Below are 23,215 nucleotides of genomic sequence, written 5' to 3' on the forward strand. Positions count from 1 at the left end.
TGAAGGAAAACATCGTGAGGAAACCGGACTAATTGCAATTACGGCCCTAGTTTACCCTCTGGGTTGGAAGGTCAGATGGCAGTCGCTATCGTAAAAACTAGTGCCAACGCCAATTACTAGGATTAGTTTCCAAGCGGACCCCAGGCTCCCATGAGCCGTGGCAAAATGCCGGGACAACGCGAGGAAGATGAAGATTTCGCAAAAAGTAGTAAATTAAAAATGAAATATATATTTGATAATCCGTCAAGTCGTCGAAAACTAGTGCATGGACGGAAACTACTGCAATGACCCTATCCCCTAGATTTAAACGAAAAGTTCCACGCAGAAGTTGACCTAATATAGATCCAGTATCCAGCCAATGAAAATTGTATCTCGGCTGGATCGGAGGTTCGCGGTCGGCTCACAGCTTGTGCGAGAGATTAGACATTTTAGGATTATAGAATTTAATAAAATGTATTTATAGAAATGTATTTTGAAGCTTGAAGTATTTGAAATACAAAATACTAAATACATGTGAGTGCAGTATTTGAAATACCAAATACAAAATACTTTTGAGGTAGTATTTGAAATACAAATACAAAATACTAATTTGTATTTCAAATACGTATTTCAAATACATGTAATTGAAATACTGCCCAACCCTGGGCACAACCGCTCATGCTATGAGATATATTGCGTGAATAAAGTTGTAGCAAATTTAATTACCTTTCATTTAAGTGCAAGAAAGGGTCAGTAAGTTCTACAGTTTTCTAGTTATCGTAAAAAAATGAAATTGCTATAATGAGGAAGGCAACTAATGTATTGTTTAAGGCATTGTCAAAATCCCTACAAAAGGCAGTACCACTCATCTACGCTTTTACCGGCCTTCTCCGATAGCAGCAGAGCGATGTCCGTACACAAAAACAGATCGAGGTGTGCAAGATTTGTCTGTGTAGGGTGTCATTGTCTATGTATTTGTGTCGTCATTACAGATTGGATTTTGTATGTAAGTGTGTGAGAAGTGCGACTGTGTGCACGTTCCCCCCCGCGAAAAATGGCATAATGATTTGAATGTCAAGATATCGCTTGGGCCTATCCCTTCCGACGTATCGGAAGCGCGTGTTGATCGAAGGGTTCTAACTTATGTTATAAGTTATTAATAGGTCTTTCATCTGTGTCAGATGTTCTAAGCAGTATCCTGGTGACGACATTTATGAGAGGTACTTGCTACATAATTACAGCATTATAGTAATACACATATGATATTATATAGGTTAACTTGTTCATAAGATATCAATCAGGGTCACTTTAGTTTATCTCCGAACGGGCAGAATGGCACATGTGTGAGAAATAATTTTAGACTTAAAATGTTTTTATTCGCAGTGTTAATCATTTTATCATTTTCGTGTGCTGCTGCTAATGAAAGGTAATCTTTATTGAAACCATAACAATAGGTTATCACAGATATTAAAAAAGCGGCCAAGTGCGAGTCGGACTCGCCCATGAAGGGTTCCGTATTTAGGCGATTTATGACGTATTCGAAAAAAAACTACTTACTAGATCTCGTTCAAACCAATTTTCGGTGGAAGTTTACAAGGTAATGTACATCGTATATTTTTTTTAGTTTTATCATTCTCTTATTTTAGAAGTTACAGGGGAGGGGGACACACATTTTACCACTTTGGAAGTGTCTCTCGCGCAAACTATTCAGTTTAGAATAAAATGATATTAGAAACCTCAATATCATTTTTGAAGACCTATCCATAGATAACCCACACGTATGGGTTTGATGAAAAAAAAATTTTTGAGTTTCAGTTCGAAGTATGGGGAACCCCAAAAAATTATTGTTTTTTTTTCTATTTTTGTGTGAAAATCTTAATGCGGTTCACAGAATACATCTACTTACCAAGTTTCAACAGTATAGTTCTTATAGTTTCGGTTCGGAGAAAAGTGGCTGTGACATACGGACGGACAGACAGACGGACAGACAGACAGACATGACGAATCTATAAGGGTTCCGTTTTTTGCCATTTGGCTACGGAACCCTAAAAAAGTGCTTTTATAACTGAGCATTATGTAACGACCTAAGTCAGGTGTTACGATAGTCACATACTTACCACATATTTGGCGGGAACCATTTTTTTTTCTCTCTCTCTCTATGATTAGACAACGCAAACTAAGTAAGTGTTTGGGCTTATTAGAATGGTCTCGATTTGTATTAGTTGCATGTGGAAAGAAAAGTACAGTCAGATTGTCTGTCACGTAAAATGTTTGTAGACATTTTTTGGAAAATAAGCACGTTCATTCATTTAGTAATGTTTAAAGTAATAAAAATACAGTCAAAACATATCTTCAATTATTTTTTAAATTTAGTCCAATCAAAGGAGACTTGCAGGAACTACCATAGGTAGTGACTATCATTGGACGGAAATATGTCGCACCTTTAGAATTATAGTGACACAATAGAAAAATGCAAGTTTTTGGGAAACGTTAAATAAAGATTGACGAGTTCATAAATTCCATAGATAAAGAGGGATTACCGAGCTCTGATTGAGAAATAGTTACTAAAACTTGTATTTTATTAAACTTTACTTATTTCTTAACATGGATTTATACATTAACACATAAAATAAATGTAGTAACTATTTTTTATATATTTTTTTAAAAAGTGCATCAGTTTTAGGTCTCTTTACGATTGAAATAATATTTTTTTTAAAGACCGATTTCTACATAGGGCTTAATATTACTGAACAATAACACACTCAAAACGTATCATATCAAGTTAAGTCAATACAATAGTAAACTTCCAATTGTTTTAAGGGACACTTTCTATTTTTAATAAAACATTAACAATATTCGAACACGATTTATTTTTAGTCAAAAATATGGTTTCATCTTAAACAACAATCATAATAAACAAATCAAATATCCTTCTAAAAATATATAAAAGAAAAACTAATTTTAACAATGTTTTTCTTTCCATTTTAATAGATGTTCTGTAGATAGGACTACTGAACTATATATCTAAGTTTAGAAAAATACCTAATCACTTTTCTAGTACATAAGTATTTATGTTCATGCTCTAAACAAAAGATGTTCATATTCAACAACTGTTAACAAAAAAATCAAATATCCTTCAAAAAATAAAAAATAAAACAGATCAGAACAAGATCATTTGGTCCATTCTTATAAATACCTATTCTACTAAAGAGATCACATAATAGGCACCTTAGTAATTGTAGTTGTTACTAATTATTGATAATCAACTTAATCAACATTATCATAAACTTTGGGACATATTTTGAATTAGAGAATAGAACTATAAAAATCTTTGATGGAGCAAGCAGGAACTTCTTTTTTAGTTATAGACGATACGTAAGATTTTCCTGAATTTCTCAATCTTTTTGCAACATTTTGTTTCCATTTTGATGGATTTCTGGTACGTTTTCTGGATCTTCTGGTTACTTCTGGAACAGACTCCCCGTTGTCTCTGGATGCCCTGGAAGTTGATCTGGAAGGAGCCGAAGAACTAGAGCTGGGGCTTGAATCAGATATACGTACATGTTCGCTACGAATAGACTTATTGATATAGTTCGTTTTTTTAGCATTAGAAAGAACTTGAAAGAAGGTAAGCGATTTTGACATGTCTTTTAATTGAAAAATACTTTTTAAAAATCAATAACTGTTACTTATGAAAGCAGAAGACTATAAAAGATTGTATTAGATTCATAATTGTTACATATTTACCGTAACTTATTTTTAAAATGTGTTTTTCAATTAAAAGACACATCAAGATTGTTTACCTTATTTCTAATGCTAAAAAAAAACGAACTATAGTGTAAGTCGGGTCTGAGTCGCTTAAGGCAACATCGCTTTCATCGGAATTTAGAGGTGATTGATGATAATTCTTTGTAGGTCTGCTGCTTATACTTTGTCCTATGCATTTAGATGTTGAAGGCTCATCTATGATGGAATGCGCGTTTGAATTACTAATGCGAGAAGAGCTGCTGGATGAGGAAGATGTCGATGATGATCTACTTGAAGAAGAGGAAGAACTATTAGATGATGACCTGCTAGATGATGAACTGTTGGATTGTGGTGTATTATTTAGTAAAACGTCCTGCTGAGATGATGATAACTCAGATTTATCTGGTTTCTGAGGAATATCCTCGATTTTATTTTGAACTTTTATCTGAAATACAGATAATAAGATTAGTTTCTGCTAAATTCTTGCCAGGGAATGAATTATAAAACATTATTAATAACCAAATAATACACCGTAAAGTTATAAACTCACCTCATTATTATTGCTAGCAAGAAACGTCTTTGGGTCAATGTATGGAATGGATTTTTCCGGAGAGCGGTCTATTATTGAACAGCTACTTGATGATTTGTTTTCCTTGTCAGGATTATTCTGAAATATAAAAATTATATTTCTTAAAAATATTATTCAACAGCGAAAGAACTTCTATAATTATAGTGCTTAGCTTAGTTGAAGTTAAAGCTTTCTAATGTTAATTTTTTTTAGTTTTTATGAATATTTATAAAATAATTATTTACTTCTTTGTCCGTAGGTATTATCTGCCAACGATAGTCTTACATCATTAGTAGTATTCTGATAAATAAGTAATACGTATTATAGTTGCAATAAACATTAAAAACATTGTAAACCAAATACTTGCAATTTTAATGTCAGACACATTGATTTTTTCAAACTTTTGTTGTCCTCGCCGTGGAGTAAATTTTTGTTTACTGCTGACATCATTATCCTAGAAAAAAACCGATGATCAGACTAAGTGTATGTAGATAATTCGTATAAGTAAGTTATGTAAATAAAAATATACAGTCTCATCTGGCTTCCATTTTTTTTCCCGTTTATCTAAAATATAATCCGCCCTTTTTTTCATTTTCTATATGTTTTTAATGGGAAGCTCAATTCTTTTGGCTTTAGATACCTAGAATGTTAATTAAAATATAAATGTCATTTATCTTGTCAGTTTAACTGGTTTTATAAAAAGACCCATTTATGAATTAAATAACAAATGTTAGTATTTACACAGACACATGATTTAAATGGTCACTAAGTATATGCTAATTTTTATTATAAAAAAGACGGTATCCTGGATAACTCTCTAGATAAATGATTATTCTTGTTATAATATAATCCCATTTATGATTGCGACTTCAAATCGAACTAGTTTTTAATCATAGAGTGACTTAAAGCCAAACGAGTCATATGGTAATGAATCGATTTTGGTATGAAATGAACTTAATATGAATTCAGTCTTCATTGTATTAAAAATAAAAACGTCTACTTACCTTATTTTTGTTACTAAACTGACTCAAATCTATTTACGTCGCCACAAAACCGAACAAGTAACGACCTGCTCAGAACACTCGCGGCGCATCACTGCTTGCGTCTCACTCAAACCGAACATGACGCGAAGTTAGAGGGAGGGGGAAAAAGACCGAAGTCTTAGTCTATCCCTTTCTACCCTATATTGGGCCGCTTTTGTATTAAGGTTCGATGAGGTTTATAATTTTAGGACTTTTTATAAGTGAAACTCGAAATCTGTAAATTTTGGATAAGGTCAGTATAATTCTAAAGGTGCGATGTAGTGATTTAAAAAAACATAAGTGTCGCGACACAACATCTGGTGTTGCCCCGGTGGTTTGCTTTTAGCTTATTTAATGTAGGTATGTTGTAGGTAATAGAGTCCGTCTTAGCTTAATCTGCACCAACTTTGACAGAACAAAGGGTAGTGTTATATACGTCGTATTTTCATAGAAATTTGACGTTAATGATGACATTTCCATACTTAGCAAATGCTATGCAGAGTTATCTTGGTCCGATTTCACTAAGCTTAGGTAGACGGTAGACAGTTGAAAGTCGAAGTGTGTTTTGAGTATATTGCCTTAGGTATATTGTTTTAGGTCTCCGTTAAGAAAAAGCAAATTAATAATTGACAATGACTCTGGTGGCGATGACGCAGTGGCCATATTCCTTGCGCTACTTTATGAGAAGCACTTCAATGGGTAAGAACTTTTTCTCAAACATGCTCGGAAATAGTCGCATGTTGTTCGTAAACCAAGAACATAAAAGTGTCAATGGTAATACAAATAAAAAAAACATTCAAAACAAAATGAGGCAAAGTTAATTCGTCATGCAAAAGTTATCAATTCGTTATTTTCATAATAAATGAGTACCTACTATTGAAAATGAGTTGAAGCGATTAATATCAAATCGCTTACCTACCTCAATTAAATACGGTTTACTATTGAAACTGATTTCCTTTTTCTTCCTGACACAGTTCGGAAAAGCGCCTCAACGGAAACAGACATTTTCTGACGCCGACCTTTGCCAGCCCTCGGCATCCCTTGGCCTGGCATATTAGTATAGGTACTCGTAGAGATCGTCAAAATATTAGTCCAAAGTTAAACTTGTCACTGCTTGCGGTTTGCCTTGCCGATGGCATCGGATTTCTCCTTCGTACCTACCGTGCTTTAGACGGTTTACGATTTCGTTACGCCGCTGCGTGCCTTTTAGTACTGCTAAACTAATTTTGTATTAAGCAGAAACCTTCGCAAACGATGCTCTTTTTAAGCTTAGAAATATATTAAGATTTCCACACTCGCCCGTGACAGTGATTTTTCCACTTCTAATTTAAACTGTTTAGACGATAACGCTTTCACTCACTTGAATTTTTAGTTCCGACCGTTGTCGTCTAAACTGAGGGTCTACCGCGAACCACGTTCGACGTGTTGCCTCTCTGTCGCACTTGTAAATTCGTACGTAAGTATGACAGGGAGGCAACACGTCGAACGTGGTTCGCGGTAGGCCCTCAGTTTAAAATATGTCTCACGAAAGTTTAATACCGACCACTTCTAATTTATTTCGAAGCTTTAGTGCTGCTGCTTCGTACTCCTACATAGGTAGTTGGCGGGGATCGTTGCCGGCCCTACGACAGGTGGCTGACGCATAACCTTCACATTGTGGGCGAATCAGGTTACACGTTTGGTAGTTTTGTGTTTTGTGTGTTTTTTTTTGCAAAGCAAACAGCAGTCGGCTTTTTATAATTTACTTAATTCGTATTAGTTTGATACGTACATTAATTTTCCTCAATTTTCAGGTCTCAACTTTTAGCGCTTACTACAGTCCATGGTAACACAATAGAGAGTAATGTGTGTATCAACAACCAGAGAATTCTAAAAGTAGCTAAAAGGCAAAATGTGAGTACTTAATAAGTTTAACGGACTCTTAGAGTAGTACGGTGTAGTGATCCTGTCTACGAAGCTGAAGAAATCCCGAGTTCTAATCCGGGTAACGGGTCTCTTCTCTAGGTCGTCATACGGTAAGGTCATCTCATCGACGCTGCATCGTAGCCAATAACATGGGTCTAGGCAGGCAGTTATGAACAAAATGAATAAAGGTATATTCCCGTCAGCATATTTTTTTGTTAAAAATATTTTACACAGTTTATTACCTATTTAATAAATTTATATCCGCAACTAGATTCCTCGTAATTGCCTATAACGATTGGTCTAAAATCATTTTCCAATTCTTATTCAGACAACCCTGATAGAAGGATGATATTGATGCAATTTCAGTCGATGCAAGGGTTTCTTAAGTTCTTTAATCCTACCAAATGGAGCCGATCTTTCAGCCGGTTTGTATTGCAAATGACTCAATCGTGCATAAGTAAATATATGCTGCGTTACCAGGAAATTTTGGATTTGGTTTACAAAACAATAGGTTTATGTGAATAGTGTTCGTATTTCTTTTCAGATTCCTATCTTTAGAGGGGCTAAAGACTCTCTTTTAAAAGATTATGAAAGAGGCAACTATTACGGAGACGATGGACTCGGAGATAGCGGCGAACAATTGATCAATTTGCTGCCAGCCCAGGAGAAGAACGCAGTGTCAGCACTCATTGATCTAACCAAAACTCATCCAGGTACCATCGCCCACACTGTTAACTGTACGGACCTTATGCCTTTTGTAATAAGTTAGAGTGTTGTGAACACAGTAATATGAACCTAAGACAGTTGTTTAAGTTCTTGCAGCAACATTAATTAATATACGTACCTATGTTAAATAATAATAAGCTTTCATTTGATATAATACCTATACGATTAAATAACATTTTTTTTGAACGTACCTACACAATTTTATTACGCAACCTATTTGCAATGTGTCAATGTGAATATTATCTAAGTATAATTTATTATTTATTACAAATAAAATACAAAAGAGGGTAGATATTCATAATAACGTATAACTTAAATTCGTATCACTTCCTGGTGTGTGATTGAGCTTAAAAATAATGTTCTGTGCGTTGCACACTCGAAGCCACGACCATACTCTGTTATTTTTTTATTTTAGGTGAAGTAACTGTTATCACATTAGGGCCTTTAACTAACATCGCCTTGGCAGTAAGGTTGGATCCCGAATTTATTAATCGATTGGCTCATCTGTACATCGGTGCTGGACACATTCACGGTATGTACTAATACTAACCTAGCTTAGGCTCTGGATTCAGTCTGTAGATAGACAGATAAATAACTTACCAAAATAAAATGTACCCTCAAGAAACATTTCTATGATATGTAAAAACACCTATCAGAGTCAAATTGTAATAAATATTATGTACCTATCTGCTTAACATAAATAGTTACAAAAACCGAATCAGTGTCCCTTTCACTACCCACGTGGGCTTGTACCTACCTACCTATTATAAAAACAAAAATAAATGTTGTATGCTAAAATGATTCGATAAGTGGTTTTATAGATGATGCCAATCCCGAACCTGAATTTAATGCACGAATGGACCCCGAAGCTTACCATATTGTTTTGGAAAATATGAATCCGGACAAGGTCACACTTCTACCATTCTCGCAAGTGAGGAAGGACCTTGATTTTAGCAAGGTATAGACAATTATTTTGTTACATAACCAAAGCGTGGACATGAAAATCTAGTCGTACATTTTTTCTAGCGTTTTTTTTCCTAATTTTACCTAAGTACATACTTATCTAGATTTTGCTTGGTGCACGGGACCTGAGGGCCTCGCGGTGTGCGTGTTGTTGTTGTTGTGTAGTTGGTACTAATGGTACTGTTGTTGTTGTTTGCGCTGTTATTGGTGCTGCAGTTTTTGTGTAATAGTTTGTTTTCCAAAGGGAAAAGTTATGAAGATGTACTTTTGCTAGAAAGAAAAGATCCGCATGCGAACACTTCATTCCTGCTGCTTGGCCTTCGGCCTCGCGTGCTTGGGAACTTGATACGTTTTGCTAATACAAAAGTTAAATTTAATTACTTAAACAATGTCGTGTTAAGTGACAAATACCTATTTATGGATACCTAGTCGATAAAACACAGTCAATCCCTCTTGACATTTGATTTCTGCTATGAGAATTCCGCGCCTTTTTTATTATTTATGGTGCAAGGAAACACCCCTTGTTTGTGACGATTTCCGTGTATTAAGTATTAGACCAGGAATTGGGTTGAGTCATCAAAGGATCAAGTCCTTAGGACAACTCACTCAAAAGTACTCAAAATTTAGTTAAAACAAAACGCTCATATTCATTGCAGGATTGGAGACAACAGGTCTTGGGTACAATCGACAACGACGTGGTCAAAGCTATAAACAAATATGAACAAGTTTCCATGAAAAAGAATGAACGTTGGCGTGCTCTTGATCCTGCGGTCATCGCGATAGCAATCAAGCCAGATATTGTGGATGAATTCACATATTCTAGGAACAAAATAACATTAAACGGTAAGCAACGTACGTCAAAACTGTCAAACGTACTTTTAGGTTAATTGTATTATGAACGTTTATTAGTAAAGTAATTTATTTGTTATTTTTTTTAACAATGGTCCAATCTATGTTTAACTTTGGAAAGGTAGCTAGTTAAAACTTGTTAAATCAAGACATTTAAAACTGGTTTTGTCTTTAAAATAATAAAACTACTTTTCTTCAGAGCAACTAATTTTAGCTTAATTAATTAAGCACAAATCGTCCTATTTGTTAAATAGTTTACTAGTAGAGTAAATGACGGTAACTACCTAGAATGTTGAAATGTTCACGTAGGGGTGATACTCGTACTTCTCCTTTCGAATTACCTGAAATATAGCATTACCGTCGTCCGCAGTAATGAAATTAATTTTTGCAGGTGAGAAACGAGGCATCAATACGAATGATTTTGTAGAAAAAGATAAAGCCAACGTCAGGATTGCTACTAACCTCAATAAAGAACAATACAGACAATTTATTATTAATGTTTTCTCAGCTGAAAAATAATTTTACTTTTACGTACGTTTACGTTTTGATTACCTTCCTACGTAAAAATGTGTGTATTGTTTATGAATAAAGTGTTTAAGTTGCGTATACTTCGTAGTTTTTTCTTCGGTAGTACAATTGAACATAAATTGCATGTGTACTTGTTGATGTTAGGCAATACAGTGAGAATCAATATAATTTACCCAGTGGGTGTAGCTAGGTAGCTACCACTGGTACCAGTGAAAGCATATAACTGGAAACCGCCTTTGGGAACATTACCGTTCAAATTCTCGGGCCAAATTAGCACACATACACAATTACGCCTACATTTAAATAAGACGATACGTTTACAGAGCCTGTCTCTATTACACTAACGTACACAGCTAAGTGTAGATGAAATGCATATAATGTCAATAACTACCAATCAGCGACATTAATCCGCTAATAACCTTCTTACTGTACGTACTGGCCGCTGAGAGTTCGCGGTTCATATTTGATTAGAATATGACTTGGACAGGGATAGGTTTATGCCATACATTGAAGAACCAGTCAAATAATTCACGTATAATAATTTAATGCAGATTAAAAGATAACTAGTTAAAATGTTGTTATGAAATTAAATGACAGACTAACTCAACATAATTAAATATTCATTGTTGTAGGTATAAATGTATTCCGCTATAATAAGTATTTTATATATTTTATTATCAATCTGTATGGCAGTGCGAAGTCACGTTCAGAGCCCGTACCATGAGTCACTGACAGTGTCAAAACTGACATTTACGCTATCGAGAACGTAATTTACTTTCTATACATTTCGTTTGCACTAATATGCGAGTACGAGCGAGATGTATAGAAAGTAAATTACGTTCTCGACGGCGTTTGTCAGTGCCAAACTGATGGTAGCCGTACTGGTATAGTCTGTCCGTTTTTCTAAGATCAAGTACGCCATAGTAAATGTATGGCGAACTTGATCTTAGAAATCGGACAGGCTATACAGCCTGCAAAATTTACATGCGTACACGAATCGGGTCAAAAACATTTGAACAGGCTGAGTCACAATAAATCCCCACTTTCAGTTCCAATGGAAATATTTAATATGTATATAGCCGGTCAAGCAAGTTTGTCAGTAGAAAAAGGAGCATAATTACAATTTTGTATGGGACCATAACCGTTCGCGCGCTTACTTTATTTTATTTATTTATTTTATTTTATTAGAAGACCAACAGCTTTAACAAACTATATAGACTTATAACTAGGATACAATCATGAAGCCAATAACAGGTCTCCCTAACAGATACAATTGAAAATATTACGGATTTGCTTAGGTACTAGGTTATAGTAGGTATTACATAATTGTATTACATTTTCTAAATTCGCCGCTCTTTTCTACTGACGGAAATGGCTTGAGAGAGAACCTACATATATGTGACAGTAGAGGGTGGATTAAAATGATCAACATTTTGAGATAATGTGTGTATTTGTTAAATTAATTCAGTGAAAGCGTGATAGAAAAAAATGTATCTACATATACGAGTATCTCACGGGTTTAGATATCTTGCCAGGTATCCACTCAATTTCATGTCTCTCTAATTGGACAAATTTTTTCCATAGTTCTCTGCGAATAGCATCTTGTGGGAATCTGAATGGAAAGTAATGTCAAATGACAATACCAAATTTGATTATTAATTTGAAATAACTAGGTAGTTTTTTTATAGCTCCATCTCATGAAATAAAAAAGGAAAATACAAATCTGTAAGAAGGAATTTATTACTACATTTATAATTACAGTGGAATCCGTTTATTATTCGTTTATCCCTTTTTTTTTATTTATTTATTTATTATGACTCCGCTTATACTGACCAACCGCTTACTATGACGCAATTACTGTGCCAAGTTTGGTTTTCATATGAAATTCTTTGTGACAAAGTCGGATAAGATGACTTCGACCTATAAATACTATTTTTATAGAATTATGTCCGGTTATACTGACAAATTCGCTGGTTTTCGTGGCCGGCCCCACATCTTTCCCTGCGAGGACGTCTGTGGCGTTTAAATTGTTTTAGTTTTTACTCTCGGTGAAAGTTGATAATTGGTATAAGGTTAATAAAACTCATCTCTCACAAAATAGTTTGAGATTAATTTGGAAAACATAAAATAAAAAGTTTATCAACTATGCTTTATATGACATCCGCTTAGTATGACATGTTTGTTACTTCCCTTCAATGTCATTATAAGCGGATTCTACTGTATATAGAAAATACCTAAACCAATCATAAGTAGTGTCCGACCGAAGGTTCGGTTTCGGTTTCGGTTTCGGCCAGTTTCGGCCAAAAAATCATGTTTCGGCTGTAGTTTCGGTTTCGGCCAAAAAAAGGGCCGAACCTTTCGGCCGGGCCGAAACTTACGAAATGGTACTTCGGACAAAGACCAAAAGTTGGGGAATAAGTAGGACAACAATATTAATACCTACATATACTGATTCATGTATATTAGGTACAGACATTAATTGGTTTATTATAAAACACAATTCCACTAATGAGGGCGCTACTGGACGGTTGACGCAGTCTTAAGAGGCTGTCAATACCTATAAGTGAATGAGATAGCACTGTCGCATGTTACTGGGCCCTGGGCAAGATAATAATAATAAAACTAGCCTCACTTTTTACCTCAATTTACCATTGGTTTGTGTTCCACATGTCCTCTACTTCAGCTTAGCCTTTGGCCTCGCTGCGCCATGCTCGGCCTGCGGTCTCGCTTTTGAATACAATGGACATTGGTTGGAGTCTGTGCTCAACTACTTATCCTGAAGCCTTAAGCACGGCTTTGACTTCGCATGAAAGTTCGCCTCAATGGGGCACTTCGGACTTTTCGGCCCAGGTGAAGATCGGTACCCGGCCTTGCGATATTGTTAACAAAAAATTTCGCGCTCGCTGCGCTCGCGTTTTTGGTTGACCCTGTGTCTACATGTTAGCTTGACTGGTGAATGAATATAGTTAAGCTTTGGATTCCTACGAAAACGGTGCCGTCATATGACGGCCGTCATATAGCGGCCGCAAAAGACGGCCGTCTTTACGGTGGCGACATGTGGAAAGTACCACGGCGTCATAACACACCGTCATCCGCCAAGGTCAAAGCGGCAAATTTGAAAAATGTAGGCGCGATGGGATAACGTCCGATAGAAAATTTGAATTTCGCGCCTTTTCCTACTGACAAGATTTGCTTGATCATCTATAATTTACTTGGACGATGAAATATCATCAGAAGAGGAAAATAACCATAGTACGGAATCATTTATTCAAATCTCGTGTCATTTATTCAAAATGGCGTCACCGCTATCTAATAAAACGTTCACGAAACTATCGACACCGTCATGACAGCCGTCATCTTACGTTACGTTGACAATCAACGTAACGTAACGCCGTCTAGGAAACCGCGCCATCTTGTTTACATAGACAACGTTCTAGTGACGTCAGTCAACGCTATATAGCGGCCGTAATATGACGGCACCGTTTTCGGAGGAATCCAAAGCTTTAGACCAAGAAAATTCTGCAATGATTTTGATAGCATACGTCATAATTTCATAAAAGTTTTGACGTTTAAAATAACACTTGCACTGCGTGTGTTATCAACTTATCAAAATCGTTGCAGAATTATCTTGGTCTAACTCTAGTAATTTTCATAAAAAACTGCTTAAGTAACATCAATTTCAAGGACATTGGGTGTTGACAGCCCCATAATATGTGTGTAAAAGCGGTTTTATGACATTTTTTCAACGATTTTAACAAGTCTACAAAAGTTTCGGTTTCGGTTTCGGTTTCGGCCGAAACTAGAGCCAAAGCCGAACATTCGGTTTCGGCAAAAAAACATGTTTCGGTCGGACACTAATCATAAGTTAATAAAATAGTCTACTTCATTTGGCATAAAACCATCCCTATTATCCTCGCAATTTAAAAAGTCGTATGTTGTTATGAAAGTCGTATGCAGTTGTTACGTTTTAGCTTAGCACGGTAGTACCGTAGAGTTTCCTATCTTCACCTGGGTTTTGACACTTTTCCTAAAAAATCTTTCAAATTTGAAAGCATTTTAATCCGTTAAGGCGAAAAAACGTTTTTTAGTGTTCCTAACTATCAGTATTCACAATTGAAACTTTGAATTTCATTGGTTAAGTTGGTAAGAAATGGCCTCAAAGGCAATAGGCGATGTTTGGGTATTTTTCCCAATCTTCGCCTACGGCATGCTTTACCGCTAATAATACACTTTTCTGTGACTAACACATGTTAAGTCGTATCTATATGGAATGTGCTACTATACTATGAACCTTAATTACACCAGACTAGCCATATTTTAAAAAAACGGTGTAGTAGGCGAAGTTTGGTAACAGTCTGAAGTTGGTTTCATACATTTTCTATAACGAAGCTAGGGCTGCCAAAAATTAACCAACATGCCAAATAAAGGGGAGTAATGGTTTATAAGTAAAAAAATTATAATTTTTAACAAAAATATTTAATATTTAAACCTGGCTCGCTGAGCAACTTCTGTTGCTGACTGTACAAAAATATTTAAATTTGGAAACAAGTAATGCAATCCACCACCAATAGGGTATTTGACTACTAGTCAAATCAGTTTCTTTTTTCGAACTGTCAAAACGATTTTGCTACTATGGGGTTTATTATGTAACATTAGCATGTGACGTCACAATCAAGTTACCTATTGTTTCTAGTTTTATACCGGTTTTAAAATATAAATTGTGTCTAAAAAATAACTGCTGTCTACGTTTCTCTATTAACCTTATGATGCTTTATTTCATGCATGGTGTAAAATAATTTATTTGAAATACTTACAGTCAAATACCCTATTAATGTGGTAAAACAAATTTGACAACCCTAGGGGTAGGCGAAATTTGGCAACAAGATGGACGCAAAGTACCTTCACCAATGTTTTATCCAATTGTGACTTCTAAACGTAAGCTAGCCATTAAATAATAGTTTCATATGAAAAAGAAATAGTTATAGTATATAATCATGTAAAGAGTTTAACATTACCTGGTCTGTATCACTGTTAAAAACCGAAGTTCAAACACTGGCTTAAAAAAACGTGTGGTCGGTGTCGCGAAAAAACCTCACTGAACGTAAACTGTGTGAAGTTAGCCGCAGATTGTTCGAAGAATGTTGACACCCGTAAAAAATACTTTGTATTTAGTAGTTTTATGTAAGGCTTACATTAGAAACATTTTGTTAATGGCAACTTTTGTCAAAGTAGGCGAAAATAGGGAGCCCAGGCAAAGATACGAAACTCTACGGTATTGAAAAAATTTCGTCATGTATATTTCAAATTTTACTGAAGTTATCTGTTTACTACAAGTGAAAAGTGATTCCACTGTCCTTGATATGAACTAAAACAACTTCTGCACCACTTCACGACACATGAAGACATCTTTAATTACAAAAAAACGTAGTTTTTATAAACCAATTTAGCCATCGGTCACTGACTGTCATCTCGGCCGCACTGAAGTTGCCAATCGAACAGTCTGTAAGCACCGCCTACAATCGAATACTTTACGTTGGGTCATAATTGAGCGGACAGAATACTTCCATGGTTTATATGCGTTCACTGGTAGCTACATATTATGATATTTGAAATTAAAAATTACGGAAGTTCGCCATGAAACATTGAACACCAATCAGAGCGAATGACGATGACGTCACCTTCATATAAACAAATATCCAAAGTACTGGTTCTCCTGCTATTTACGATTCACGAATTCAATTTAGTATAAAACGAATATTAACTAATATTAACTTGAGTCATGGAACAAGGATTTACTAAGGCAAACAGTGCTAATTTGTCTAGAATCGAAGTGATGATGTTTGGAGATTTTTTACAATCAAACGAAGCCTTGTTGAACAGAATTTAGAAATGTCAAAAAAATTCCTTGTAAGTACAATAAACAATATTTATAATATAATTGTAAAATGATTTAAATTTTGGTCCGATTGAGAGTCAAAGTATTTTTTTTTACAATCACGTTAACTGTGGATAATACGATTTTACGGAAAAAAGAACATACGCGCTGTGCAGATGCAGCGTAAAACAAAATTGATATGGTGGTCGACAAGATAAAAAGCCGGTCAGGTGCAAGTCTGATTCGCCCACTGAGGGTTCCGTACAAACTTAGTATTTTGTTTTCTTCAACATTTTTTGACGGGGGACTTTCAAATCTGCTCCGACCCATTCGCTCAAATGTACGTGCTACATTTGAATGAATGAATGAATGAATGATAATTTATTCGAAACACACATACACAACAACACTAAAATAGGCTTAAATCTAGGTAAATTAGTAGGTAAGTAACAATGTTGCGAGGGGTTCCAGAAAAGGATAACACTCAGCATGTGTCGTAGCACATGAGTTGTGTTACGACGCTGATTTTCAGTGTACCCATTGACACTTAAAACAAACACAAAACAACACAGAACATAAAAACAAAACCGAAGCAGAATACAACAGAATGTGCAGTTGACACTGTAATTTATTTATAAAACCGGGACATGTTTATTTATAAATATTTGGACAATACATAAATATTAGGTCCTTACATATGAAATTGGCGTTTCATATGGCAGAAATGAAAACGATTTTTTTTTATGAAACTATTTTTTTATTTAGTCAAAGTATGTACCATGGCTATCTATGCACTTTTGCCATCTCGAAGGTAGTTCATTGATTCCTTTACTAAAAAAAGTGTGTGAGCGAGAATCAATAAAATCTTTGAAGGCCGTTTGGACAGCCTCGTGAGAATTGAATTTTTTTCCTTGCATGAAGTTGTCCAAATTCCGAAAAAAATGGTAATCAGTTGGAGCAAGGTCCGGGGAGTATGGTGGGTGTCGAAGACATTCCAGTCGCAGCTCCCTTAGTTTTGCGGCCGTCAAACGTGCCGTATGTGGTCGAGCATTGTCCTGAAGCAGCAGTGGGCTAGATCGATTGACCAGTCTGGGTTGTTTAATGGCTAGCTTTTCCATCATCGTTTGCAATTGTTGACAATACACATCAGCCGTGATTGTTTGCCCAGATCTTAAGAAACTGTAATGGATGACACCGGCACTAGTCCACCAGACACTTACCAGTACCTTTTTCTGAGTCAACTTTCGTTTCGGGCAGAATTTGGCTGGTTCACCTGGGTTCAGCCATTGTGAAGAACGTTTCCGGTTATCGTACAGGATCCATTTTTCATCACAAGTAACGATACGATTCAAAATGCCTTCATTATTGTGCCGGTTGAGAAGTGAAACGCAACACTCGACGCGTGTTTCTTTGTTTGCGTCGCTCAATTCATGCGGTACCCATTTTTCAAGTTTTTTCACTTTTCCAATTTGTTTCAAGTGAATCAAAATGGTTTTATCACTCACACCGAAGCCTGCCGCTAACTCTGACGTGGTTTGCGATGGATCTGCTTCCACAATTGCTTTTAATTCTTCGTTATCAACTTCTGTCTCCGGCCGTCCACGGGGCTTGTTCTGTAGGTCAAAATTTCCAGAACGGAAACGTTGGAACCAATAACGTACCGTATTTTCTTTTGCAGTAGCTTCCCCATACGCATTGTTAATCCTACGAGCCGTTTCTGCAGCACTAGTGCCGAGGTGAAACTCATATTCGTAAATATAGCGATATTTTAAGTTCTCCATATTGTGAACAGAACGATGTGAAAGAAAAACAAATGACGCGATAACAAATAAATTTCGTAATTCGAACACAGAAATACATGGTCTTAAATTTGAAATAAATTTGAATTTGGAATTCCTAGCCGAACGCCACATATTTTGAACCAAAGTTGCCAGTTCGCCAAACGCCAATTTCATATGTAAGGACCTAATAGATACATATATCTATATAAACTCTATAACACAGAGGTCGGTATAAATACAGGTGAGGGTAGGTAAAGGTAAAGGTCGGCTAGGTGGAGATCGTTTGTTCCTTGAGAAGGTGTAGTTTCAGTTTAGATTTGAACACGTATAGTGAACTGGCATTTCTTATTGGTGGCGGGAGGTTGTTCCAGCACCGCGTGGCTGCGTACTGGAAGCTACCACGGAAACTAGCCGACCTGTGTCTTGGACAGATGAGGCGGGAGGCTTGCCTTACGTGTTTACGGGAGAACGTGAGTCTTTCATAGAGGTACGATGGTTGTTTGGTCAGCATAATCCCGAACAAGAGGGAAGCAAAGTGTAATTTTCTACGGGCCTCCATCTTAAGCATATTGCCACTATTTAAAAACGGCGTCACATGTGTTCGCGGTGGAATCGGAAAACAGAATCTGGCACAAGCATTCTGAAGCCTCTGTAGCTGAGTTTTTGTACGAGATAACAAGCAGTTTCCAATTACCGTATCCGCGTAGTTTAGTTTAGACAATACAAGGGTGTCACAAAGTTTTATTCGCATGTCAACACTTAAATAGTTCCGAATCTTGTATAAAACTGTGAGGCGGTAAAAACAATTACGTACAGTTTCTAGAGCGTGATTTTCAAACTGCAGTTTCTCGTCCATAATTACTCCCAGGTTTCTGGCTTCTGACACGCGAGGAATGATTTCGTCTAGAATACGGACCTGTGGGTTGCGGAGTATTGTATTTGCCACTTGATGTTTCGTACCTAGTATTAAAAACTTTGATTTCAAGGGATTCAGAACTAAACTGTTTTTCTTAGACCAGTATGCAACCTGATTGAGATCTTGATTTAATTTTGTAATGGCTAAATTAGTGTTTTTTGTTTCATCTGCATATAAGTGGCATTTACAATTGTTGATATAATTTATTATGTCGGCGCTGTATAAAATGAAAAGGATGGGTTGAGTTGCAAGTCTAGCCAAGAATATCATAAATGTAACACCAGTACATGGGCTTATTACCCGGAAAAAAAGCAAGAAATCTACTGTCGGTTTCTTAGACTATTCAATGAAAAACTTTGATTGAATATTACTATATTCATATATGACTACGAGTTTCTCTATGCTACGACTAAGCCCAAATCAGTACTGTGCGCACAATTTTTCCAAATGCTCATACACATATGGCTGTCTATTTCATTTATAGCAGAGCCATTTGGAAAAGATCCAAGAATCTAAAACTTAACAAAATCAGAGAAGGCAGGAACACACTAGACTAGAATGACAGCGCTGCTACCTTTACTGCCTTCAAACAAAATTGGTGAAGGTTGAAATACAATTAAAGTGAGTGCACCCTAAACAATGACGGGAAAAAGATTCAAAAAGAATTTCATAACATAAAAATTACACCACAAATGTTATAGTTATTTTCGATACAAGTGCGAAAAAGAGGAAATTCGAAACGAGTGGCGATAAATTAAAACACGATCGAAGGGAGTGTTTTAAATCGACACGAGTTGCGAATTACCTATTCGCACGTGTATCGAACAGTACATATGGCAGTTTAAAGTTTCGACATACGCACGAAAAGAGCTATTTTACGCACTAGTGCGGAAAAGTAGCCCCATATGTACTGTAAAGATATGTTTGATTTGTTTATGGTTTTTGATACTGTTTTGTCTATTTTTAACCGCCTTCAAAAAAAAAGGAGGTTCTCAGTTTGACCCGTATGTTTGTATGTATGTATGTATCTATGTATGTATGTATGTATGTATATTTGTCCGCGATTATCTCGCGTTTGGCTGAACCGATTATGATGCGGTTTTCAGAAAAGTGTTTGTTACATTCTGGGGAAGGTTTTAGTATACATGGAGCTGAGCTGATGCTGAACCCTGGCTGTACCCAGTGGAACTCAGGTTTGGTGCAACATGGGCACACGCTGTTTTGGTCATCTGACGCGTCTTGATGAGCACTTGGAAGAGCAGTACCCAAGATAGAGCTGATGCTGAACCCTGGCTGTACTTAGTGGAACTCAAGTTTGGTGCAACATGGACACACGCTGTTTTGGTCATCCGACGCGTCTTGATGAGCACTTGCGAGAGCAGTACCCAAGATAGAGCTGATGCTGAACCCTGGCTGTACCTAGTGGAACTCAAGTTTGGTGCAACATGGACACACGCTGTTTTGGTCATCCGACGCGCCTTGATGAGCACTTGGCAGAGCAGTACCCAAGATAGAGCTGATTCTGAACCCTGGCTGTACCTAGTGGAACTCAAGTTTGGTGCAACATGGACACACGCTGTTTTGGTCATCTGACGCGTCTTGATGAGCACTTGGGAGAGCAGTACCCAAGATAGAGCTGATGCTGAACCCTGGCTGTACCTAGTGGAACTCAGGTTTGATGCAACATAGGCACATTTTGGTTTGGTTAACCGACTTGTCGCCGTGTGCCTATATTGCAGAGTTCCACTAGGTGGGTCGATCAACTTTTTTCTAACCGCCATAAAAAAGGAGGTTCTCAGTTTCACCCATATATTATGTTTGTATGTATGTTTGTTCGTGATTATCTCGCATTCGGCTGAACCGCTTTTGATGCAGTTTTCAGAAAAGTGTTTGTTACGCTACGTCTTACGTAGGCGGACAACGCGCGAACGCCGGGCGGCCGCCACGCCGCTTCGCGCCTAAATCGCTCACGTACGAGTAGGACATACCTATACGTATCAACGGTTTGTTTCATCCTCGCCGCGCCGCGCCGCGCCGCGTTCGCGCGTTGTCCGCCTACGTAAGCCGTAGCGTTACATTTTGGAGAAGGTTTTAGTGTACAGTACATGGATGGTTTGAAAAACCAATTGGACTCGGTAGGTGGCGAATGCTATCGGAATACCTACCATCAAATTTAAGTTGCAGAAACCGATTTAGATAAAATAGTGGGAGTGGGAGTGGGAGTCGGACTCGGACTGGGACTGGGAATGGTAGTGGAAGTGGGACTGGGACTGGGACTGGAAGTGGGAGTGGCAGTGGAAGTGGGAGCAATATACATACAAATCGTTTAGCACCGCGGAACGTCATATTATGTTTTGTCGCGATTAACATCGAGTTAGGCCATCACCGACATTAGTAGGTAGTTACTAGCCCAAAACTAAATAGAGAGCCTAACAAACTAGTATTTTAGCCCAAAACCTAAAATAAATGAAGTACCTATCACTAAAAAGTAAAAAATGAAATAAAATAAATAAAAAAGAACAAACGAAATTAAAAATTAACAAAAAGATCAAATATAACAAAACAAAACAACTTAATACTAAATTACGTTAAAACTAAATGGAGAGCCTAACAAACTAGTATTTTAGCCCAAAACCTAAAATAAATGAAGTACCTACCTATCACTAAAAAGTAAAAAATAAAATATAATAAATAAAAAAGAATAAAAAATTAAAAAATAAACAAAAAGAAAACCCAAACAAAATAACTTATTATAATATATTTTTAAGAAAAAAAAAACAAAACCAAAATAACTTAATTTTATTTCTTTATTAAAAAAATGGAACCGCCTTCAAAAAATCAACCCACTGAAAAGCACAAAATAATTTTTATATATCCCACCCCTATCCTTGTCCAGTCCCTATCCCGTCGTTAAGCAAATTTCTGCCAAAAAGTAGTTAATACCTAATAATAAGAAAATTAATAGCCATCCGGGTAATTAATTAGTTTTTGAAGGCGGTGCCAAACCAACAAAAACCTTATTTGCTGCCAAACAGAATAAAAAACGAGTAGTTATAGTAGTGCAAGAACAAAGTTAGCAAGACTCTCAAACTTTGGTTTGGCACCGAGTTCAAAAACTAATTAATTACCCGGATGGCTATTAATTTTCTTATTATTAGGTATTAACTACTTTTTGGCAGAAATTTGCTTAACGACGGGATAGGGACTGGACAAGGATAGGGGTGGGGTATATAAAAATTACTAGCTGTTGCCCGCGTCTTCGTACGCGTGGATTTGTATATTGGTGGTTTTATATTCTACATTAGCTTAAAACATTATGCAGCAAAAGATAGCAGTAGGCTAGGGACGGTTAATCATTTGTTAATTACCGTAAAATGGGGTGAGTAGGCGCAAAACTGACATTTAAACCTCGATAACATTTTATTTTTACATATGCAAACTGAATGGTGTATATAATAAGTGTTCCGGACGTTTGTATTTTAGTTTTTATTTTATTTTGGGTAGTTCAATTTCATAACTTTAACATTTTACATTTTACATTTGAAAACCCAACTCACCCCAAATACGAGGGACTACGGTCCCTCGTATTTGGGGCGAGTTGGGTTTTCATCCAAAGGTGATATTGGAAGATTGTTGGATCGATTTTTTTTTATTATGAGTATTACTATAGCTCCATTTTAAATTAGAATACATTATTTTTGTAGCAGTAGCCTTTAAAACCCATCTCACCCCCCTTTCATCCCTTCTCTCCCCATTCACAACCCAACTCTCCCCGCGAACCCTACTCACCCCATTTTACGGTATTCTACAACGCATGAGATTTGTCTTTCACAACCTGGCTATGATTTTTCAAGCCCCAAACTGAATAAAATTGTTATCGATATAATCCGTCTCAACCCCCAGAAGATTTTCAAGTCCACTATTTAATAAAACCTACAACCTAACTACCTATTTACAAAGTTTGAAGATCCTAGCTTTAAATTTTTTTTAACCCTCTACCAACTTTCAAGCCCTTTATAAACCTGAGATGAATTTTTAAAAACCCTGAAACTACTTTTCTTGTATTCTAATAATATGCCTTTATACAACGATTAATGTCCTGCACTCAAGTAAATGTTTGTCCTCCATACAAATTTTCAACCCCTTTTTCACCACCTTGGGGGATGAATTATCAAAAACTCTGAAATTAATTTTCTTTTAGTAAAATACCTTTTTACGAAGTTTCAAGTTCCTAGCTTAAAATAAAATATGTACTCTATACAAACTTTCAACCCCTTTTTAACCCTTTTAAGGGATGAACTTTTAAAAACGCTGAAATTACTTTTCTTGTGTTCTAACGGTATGGCTTTATACAAA

At 36.3% G+C, this 23,215-nt stretch overlaps 1 protein-coding gene across 1 annotated transcript; it reads left to right on the plus strand.

Moving 5' to 3' along the window:
- The first annotated feature begins 1,278 nt into the window (after positions 1–1,278).
- Positions 1,279–10,278, plus strand: LOC134661295 (nucleoside hydrolase-like). Its single transcript, XM_063517293.1, has 8 exons — positions 1,279–1,405; positions 5,914–6,015; positions 7,110–7,209; positions 7,766–7,934; positions 8,363–8,479; positions 8,769–8,905; positions 9,567–9,753; positions 10,151–10,278. The coding sequence occupies exons 1-8, from the start codon at positions 1,347–1,349 to the stop codon at positions 10,276–10,278; spliced, it is 999 nt and encodes a 332-aa protein (XP_063373363.1). The 5' UTR covers positions 1,279–1,346.
- Positions 10,279–23,215: the final 12,937 nt, after the last annotated feature.

This window comes from Cydia amplana, chromosome Z (assembly GCF_948474715.1).
Source record: "Cydia amplana chromosome Z, ilCydAmpl1.1, whole genome shotgun sequence".
Lineage (NCBI taxonomy): Eukaryota > Metazoa > Arthropoda > Insecta > Lepidoptera > Tortricidae > Cydia > Cydia amplana.